This window comes from Cynoglossus semilaevis, chromosome 3, assembly GCF_000523025.1.
Source record: "Cynoglossus semilaevis isolate Cse_v1.0 chromosome 3, Cse_v1.0, whole genome shotgun sequence".
In the NCBI taxonomy this organism is placed as follows: domain Eukaryota; kingdom Metazoa; phylum Chordata; class Actinopteri; order Pleuronectiformes; family Cynoglossidae; genus Cynoglossus; species Cynoglossus semilaevis.
In genome coordinates, this window is record NC_024309.1 from 4,926,734 (window position 1) to 4,935,007 (window position 8,274).

The 8,274-nt window shown below is 41.6% G+C and overlaps 1 protein-coding gene across 2 annotated transcripts in view; it reads left to right on the forward strand.

Annotated features, from left to right (window-relative positions):
• sema5a (sema domain, seven thrombospondin repeats (type 1 and type 1-like), transmembrane domain (TM) and short cytoplasmic domain, (semaphorin) 5A) overlaps positions 1 to 8,274 on the forward strand; it is a 118,844-nt gene that overhangs the window by 30,913 nt on the left and 79,657 nt on the right. For both annotated transcript variants that reach the window (XM_008307588.3, XM_025054394.1), the window contains exon 3: positions 467 to 678. In XM_008307588.3, the coding sequence (XP_008305810.1) occupies positions 531 to 678 (148 nt within the window). In that variant the 5' untranslated portion in view covers positions 467 to 530. The remainder of the gene's footprint in view (positions 1 to 466; positions 679 to 8,274) is intronic.

Consider the following 8,274-nt stretch of genomic DNA (forward strand, 5'->3'; position numbering starts at 1 on the left):
CTATCAGATTTACAACAGCTATAGGATGTAATTCACACATGAGGGTTGCGGTGCAGGCGATCCATCGGCCCCCCATGAAGTAACAAAGACTTAATAATAGAAAAAAAACATGGATGTGCACAGTGTGTTAGCAACAATTGCTCCCTTCCATCATTTAATGCAATTAAATTATCCTGCAGTACAAGTTATCAGAGGACATTTTCGTGCAAACACATTCATTAGGAGTCGGAGTAGCAGTGTGTCAAAGGTCACAGGATTGAGCTCTCTGGGTTCCTGCCGCAGCCACTTGCCCTGACATTTCTTTGAAAATCTACTGTATTCATCTAATTCATTTGTACTCCGCATTTGTCTGATATTCCAATTTAGCAACAAATCATTTTTCTGCCTGAAAATGAATATTTTAAACCTGTAGTGATTCAGTAGGTCGACCTTGTCTCAGACTCATCTATTTCTCTTTCCATTTCAGGTGTGTTTTTCCAATGGTCTTGGCCCCTGAGGCCTGAGGAGAAGTGAGCCAAGCTCAGACCCCGATGGGACACCCATTTACCCAGCATGCACTGCTCTTGTTGCAGTGCATGCTGGTCCTACGGCCAGAATGCGTGGCCAGTAGGAGAGGTCCGGTGCTGCTGCCAGAATCACCGTGTCATAAAACAGAGCACCCACTCGTCCCTCACTCAGGTAAGTGAAGACTCAGACACACACTTATACAGTACACAGTACACAGTACACAGTCACAGGATCAATCATCCTATTAAGATTTAATTTTCCTCCACCATCTGTGTATCATTGAAGAATCATTGACACGCTTCCATCGATGTCTCGCTCCGTCCAGTCTCCTTCCTCTGTCCATATTGACGTTGCTTTTCTCCATCAAACTTCAGTCCTTACAGGGTTACAGTTTGTAAATCACATGTATGTACAGTTTGCATCAGGAGGTTTCACAGTTGCTAGGAAACTTCTTATTCCTTTAGCTGCTCCCATCAACAAACACCATGCCTCCATCTCACTGAGTTCCATGCCTTTAGTCCTAGTACACATTTCTACAGTTGTCCTCCAACATCCTTTGTCCAAAACGCTGCCTTTTCTCAGCAGGTCCCCAAACCAACTTTGATTCAAACTGTGAACCTTATAATGTGCTCTGTTTTCTTTCTCAGACCTAGTTTATGCCCAAAGTTAAGTGTATTCATACCAGGCCTTTGGTTCATCCTTTTTGTTTTACATGCAAAATTTAATAATCACTTTTAAAACAGTTTGGAGATTCCCCAACCTCCGAATGGAAGTACCAATTTACACTGGGAAAAGGCAGAGTGAACTCGGTTTGCAACCAGTTGCATAATGTTTAGTCAAGCATGACAGCACTCGGCAGCAGCTTATAGGCATCACACAATGGGAGATTTTATACATTACAGGATCGTGTCCACATGGCAACAGGCGAGAGTTGATTAATCCCTTAAATTCATCCTATAAACAGACCACAAAATTAAAGACACAAAGACCAAAACGATGCAGTGAAACACTTTCCCTTCATAAAAAGCAGCTGCCTTTGTCAGGTTCTTGGAGTTGCCTCGAGCTGAGGGGGAACGCACCTTTCTCTGCAGCTTTCATATTCTCATTACTATTCCTGTCCCTCCTGGTCACTATGACCCAAAATCTCCACATCTTCAGCTCTGCCACCTCCAGCCCAGCCTCCCGTCTTTAAGCCAATTCCACTGTCTCTAAACCCTACATCACAGCAGCTCTTACTCTCATCTCGTAACCCTTTCATTTCACTCTTCAGGCCGTGTCTCGAGTCATGGCTGACAGTCGCCTCCACCCACTTCTCTTGACCGTGCTCTTACTTCAATGCTTCAAATTGTTGACCCCAGGTACTTGAACTTGTCTGCCCTCGATGTCTCAACTCATTGAATCTTGAGCTTTTCAACTTCCATCAAACAGCGACAGTGCGTTTTCTGGTACTTTTTAAGACTGTTAGTTGCTTTCAATTCAATGTCACACTTGTATTTCCTCTGTAATCCTTTAAGAGTCAGTCTGAACCATCTACAGATAAAACTCTGTCACCTTACCTGATCAAATCTTTATTTTAGACTTTTGGCTGATGCTATGGTTTCTTTATTTTCCTGTTGCTTTACTGCGGCCTGAGCTCAGAGGCATTGATGGGTTTAATACATTTATGCAGAGGAGCTGTCGACACATCACACACCTGTCTGATTGAACGTTAGACGCCGTCTCTGTTTTAGATTAAATTACTTAATATTTTTAAAGGTTTAAATGTTAAATACACAGATGATTGGTAAACAAGGAGATATAGTGACAGTTCTCTTCTCCATTTTGGTTCCTTTGCTTTTTACCTTCTTTTCAAACTTCTCAACTTTTTCCCCTCTTTTTCTACTTTTCTCTCTTTCCTTCTTTCCTTCCCTTTCCTTTTTTTGTATTTCAAAAACCGGTCAACCCGATTCTCCTTTATTACATGGTTGGCAGTTTTTTCGACACTGTATATCCTGCATCAGATTTCCTTGCCCTTACCTTGCATTGCTTTTGAGGAAATTCGATAAAATTAGGTCAGGGCAAAGTGTCAGTGGCAATCACTAATGTTGTGCTTTTATCCACGGCTAAGCAGTAAAATGTCATTGAGCTGTTTGCAGTCCAACAGACTTCCAGTCAGTTAATCACAGAGCATTCCATCCAGGTTCGCTGGATGACCAAGGTCACTGCGCGTGTACACTGATTCATGTACAGGCACAAACACATCTTCAATAACCGCTCCACATGAACACAAGCAGAACCATTTTTTTTCTACCAGTCCTTTTCACTTCACTCTTAGCTGAGATGGCAGTCTTCCCTTTGCGCCAATGAAGTGTAATGATTATGACTAACTGCCCAGCTAACGCAATACGTTCTCACCTTGTGCTTTTCTGCGGGAAGAGGAGTACACACCAGCCAGTGGGTCAGCTTTGGTCAATGCGTTTGTGTTCTCTAATGTACCAGAATGGCCCATTAAGTTCCAGTGGCTTAATGCTTTAGTTGAAATATAGGAGCATTCATAAAGAGGACCGACATTTCAGTAAGCAATCCGACATGGTTCACTAACACAGAGGCTGCAGCACAAAGTGAAAGAAAAGAAAGAGAAAGGAAGTCAGTAGTTCCAGTGTGTGCGGTTACACGTATTCTCCACAGTAGGAGTGATGGTACTCTGATCCTTTACTGCACAGAGGTTGTATGGAGACTCAATGGCTTCAATCGAATCAGTTTTACTCATAGTTGAAGTAGGAGTAACAGTTGTTTAGCAAGTACTCTATATTCCGTTGCTGTTGATCGCAGCCATGCATACTCCTGCAGCTCGAGGCTCTGTTTTACCCTGAGCTAATAATTTAGATTGTGGTTCGGCTGTAGTTAATTTCCTCGAGCACAGGTTTTTATGGTCTAACACTGTGGTCACCCCTCAGAGGAACGCAACTAAAGGAAAATCAGCTTCACACTGCTGAGAATGGCTGTAGACACATTGGTACCTGTGGGCTACTGCAGAGAGATACTCAACATGACGAACTTCAGAGTCATTTTGTGGTCTACGCCAGAAGATGACTGTCATTAAGCAAAGGTCTCTTTGTTTCACCTTTTTAAACTTTCATTTGTGGCACTATGAGGTTATATTGTTTCATTTCCATTTAAACGGTTTTATCCTCCTGCTATTACCAGTGTACTTGTTTCGAATGTGAATATTTGTAGCGTGCGCTGTGAAGAAGCCGGAACACAAGTTGAACGGCTCGTGAACAGTGGTGTCTTCCCAGAGATTTCCCACGGGAATAAAAAATAAATAGCACAAGTATTTGACACAAGTTTCTCTTCCAGACTTTGACAGGAAGTTGACCTATTCCTGACATACTCACATCACACTGCTGTGCCACTTTTGAGTCTTGAGTCATGTTGGTTGGCACCTGAATGAAATTTCACAGTTCAGCTCACAGTGAATTACACTCTGCGGTGCCTGCAGTGTTTGACTTTTCGTTTGTTCTCTTGTGGGAGTGTTGGGTTGCATGGTGAACCCAAGGCAGTCAGCCCAGTGCCACACATACAGTATATACAAACTGTAAATGTAAACCTATGTTGGTTTTTTTTATTCAACCTTTTGTGATCCAGCAAAATGTTATTTTACTTACATCTTGATGTGTGGGTGTCAGTACCATTGCAAAACAGCTGCTAATTCCCAAAGTTGCCTTTTGATAAACCTTTAGGAAAACACTATGGTATTGAACTGTATTGGCTGGAGAATAAACCAGAGAAAAGGCACTTAGGTACCATCAAACTCAGCTATCCAAACCATGGTCAGGCAGAACAGGAGTTAAACAATGCAGAGGCCAAAGTGAGAACCCAAGGTCAAGGGTTGAACGTGAGCGCTTGAGTCACAGAGTTTCTTTCTCTCTCTGTGATTGTGGCCTGACTGTGGATGGGTGTGCCCCACATAGGTCTGATCCCACAAGGGATGGTGGTTTTAAGTCCTGGCACAACACTTGGCTGACAGAACTGCTACTGTGGTGCGAGGACTCTATAGTCTAAAGGCTGTTTTCTCCTTTTTTTGGTGGTTTCAGAAATGCAGGGTTAAAAAAGGACTGTTCAGCAGTGAAGCCCGAAACGTATACAATGATTTGCTTTAAGAAAAACAGGTCTGAATATAGCTGCAGCAAACGTCCAACGTAAATGTGTCATTTGCGAGATTATTATTATTACAGCAGCAGAGTTCACAGGGTGTAGTTTCACGAGTGTTAATTCGAGATGATGCTGTTGCTTAAGTTTAAACCTCGTCTCTGAACTCACCGGTCGTCATACGTGTTGCATTTGAGGCTTTTAAATGTTATGAACTGCAGTGTGAACCATCCCTTTACAGCCACAGACTGTGAAGTCAGCCTTTATCATCCCTGAATGGTGAACACATCGTTGCAGAGTACATTGGAACCTGGAAAATAAACAGTCTCCAAGCATTCATAAATGCAACAGGATGCTACTTCTGTGTGTGATCTTCCAAATGGCCATTTTGGAGGCCATTCCTTTCATTTTAATGCAGTGCATGGTTTAAAAGCAGGAAAATCCAGAGTATTAAAACCTGTTCTCTTCACGTCGAGTGTCAGCCAGGTCCCAGCCATGTTTTACTTCGTCTGACAAGCTGCCAGATGATAGAAAAGGGACCAGTTTATATTTTTGGAACTGAATACAACCCTTTAACCAGAGGCTCTTGAATACACAGATTTAAATGTTTTATTGCATGACTATTTGTGGCTTCACAGTGTTTTGGTTTTTTTTTTATAATTCGCTTATTGCCCTAAGCCACTGTACCACCACGTTGATTTGAGTTGCAGAACCTTCAGCTGTAAACTGCTCTTGTTTTATTCCTTTCCTAAAATAAAATAATTTGTGAGAAAATCTTTGAGTTCAAATTTGTGCTCCGAGCTCTGACATGACCTCGTGTTTTTCTTCAGAATTTTTAGTCAACCCTGAAGGTGTTTTTTCCCTTTTCCATCCACTGCAAATTGTTTTCTTGCTCCACTTGACTGATCAGTCATCTTTGTGCTGCCCACTACAACAGGGCAGCATGGGAAGAAGAAAGAAAAAGTCTTTTCATTTATCGCCTACTATCCACCGCAATTTTCACCATTCATGGAGAAAGCCATTGATGTTGCAAAACCGCTCTCCGGTCTTGTCAGTGTTGCCATAGAGCTGTAACTTTAGGCACAGGCAGCTTGGAGACTGGTGTGGCCTGTGATGCTGGCGGTAAATATTTATATATTCTGTCATTTTGTCGTTGTGTCGAGTACAGAATATTTTAGCAAAGTGAAAAACAAATATGACCTGAGTGATGGGTGTTCTATTTTAAGGAGTGAGGAGACAAGGGTTAAAAGGATAAAGTAGGTCTGAGTTGAAGAGTGTGTGTGAATGTGTGTGTTTGTTTTTATGTGTGTCTGCAGTCTCCTGTCGTCTGCTCTACAAGCATATCTGCTGACGTGATTACATTATCACATGAGTTTAAAGTGCAGCTGACATCAGCCCAGAGTAAGGCAGAAGTGAAATAACGGAATTGTGGCAGTGAGGTGAGATTGGATATATTTCAACCAGGATCTGTCCCACCATTTACTTTCCTGCAAGGTTAACAATACAGGTGATTTGTTGGTCCAATACAGGGCCATAAAAGCCTCACTGGACGCTGCTAAAATTATAACCACCTTCCTCAAAACAAATAAATATCCTGAAATAGATCAGAGATCAAACTGTTCTTATTGATCTCAGTGGTGAAGTTGATCCATTAGCCTGGAGAGTTGGTGTTTTGTATCTTTGCAAGTCTGTTACGGTTTTGTATCATCAACTTATATTTGCCTCCACGTGCTTGTCTTTTAGTCTCCTCATCTATTTTTTTTGCTCCAATACCTCAGGAAGACCCATCGCTGCTCAAAGTCTCGTCATAAAAGGCCATCAACACTGAGTTTCTTTTGGTGCAGTTAAAACTTTTTGACCGTCGCTTTGCGCAGCACCCGCTAACATCATCTTATTTTGTCTGTCACACACATACACACTCACTTGCACTTCATCCCCGTTGGAAAGCCTCCCCTCGGCGAGTCAGGGAGATTTATTGGAGAGAAACTGCGTTCGGCAAAACTCGTCTTTCCCCCCGGGGGGTGTTACAGCTCCATTTGTATGCATGGAATTCTCTTGATGGTGTAAAATAAAGCCCATTGGAAAACTTGGCACATGCAAATTTTTTTGTCTCTCCCTCTGGAATAAGGAGAGAAGCAGCAATTAAGCAGAAATAAATCTTTTGGGTGAGACTGGTCAGCTTTCAGCAAAAATGCAGCCGACGTGTGAAGTCCTTTGTGGGATGCTTTTTTTCATTGTACTTGTACTCATCAGCGCAAGCTTAAAAGAGAACACCTAAAAATGTAGCATTAAAAAAAGGAGACAATGCAATTTTGTCCCTTTTAGTGAGCTGGAGGAAGTACTTTAGAAAGTCTTGTTTTTGAAGTGTTTTCTTATAAGAATGTATTTAAATGTACAATTCGCACCTTCGCTAAAGAAGCTTTTGATGCAGTTAAAGAGAGAACATTCTTTCACTTCAATGCTGGCTAACAGGTGTGCCTGTGTGTGTGTGTGTGTAGAAGCAGATAATGTGTTTGGAGGATATTCAAACTCTCTCTTTCTTCTTTCTCTTTACCTTTATGTGTGTGTTGGAAAGTTTCCTGGTATTTTCTTTTAAAGCCTTTAAAATCTGTACCTGGCTCAGAATTACCTTGAAGCAGTAATGGACTATTTGAAAATACTCTTCGTTATTGCTGAAGGTTAGTACCAGGCCATTCTGGTTTTCAGAGAAGACAGTACGGTATGGTTGCAATAGAATCTCAAATCTGTGCTTCAGTGATTTGTTGTCAAACCTTTTTCTAAAGGGAAAATGACTAAGTTTCCACTGATCGACCTTATCCAACAAACATGACGCTGATGTAGGAATTATTTTATTTAGTTCATGGTCACTGTTGATCATCTGATTCTCTCTACATTATGCACCAATCATTTCAATAGAAAATGCATCTGGACTGCATGCAGGCCAGACAAACGAACACATTCTGTTCTTTCGAAACTAAACCTCTGTAATGTGTAGAATAAGAAGGAAAAAAAAGAAAAGAAAATCCAACTGGGTTTGTCTGAAAAGATTGTCAAATTCTCATCTACAGTCCAACATCTTCCAATTGTCGTCCAGGTCGTCTTTATCATCTTTGAAACTTTGAATACTACATTATTTCTGTCCTAAAAACAAGCTGAATCGTGCACTCATTTGACAACAGAACACTTCTTCAACGTCTCTCAGTCCATTTCACGTTGCCTCGGGCCGAGAAAATGCAGCAGCATTTCTGCAGAAAACTAATGTATGAATTTCGCTTTTTTATGATACGGTCACAGGGAGTATTTTGACGCAGAACTGGGCTTTGGATCAGACTTCTGAATTTGGTGATTATTATTGTTTTTATTGTGGCAACTGTTTCACCTATTGTAATAGCTGTTATGACCTTATGACCTTACTATGACTGAGACATGTGATGCCCAGTGGAGTTCATACATCTCCAAAATGATTAATTGACCAACAGCAACTAAATGGGGTATCATGATGGCAGACAGGCCTTTCTCGTCCCTTGGTAACTACTACATGCCTGTTATTGGATTGGTCAGGGGTTAATGGGTTGGGCGCCATGAGATCAGGCATGTTGTGGATAAGATGTCAGTGTGTGTCTGGAATCTGTCCCT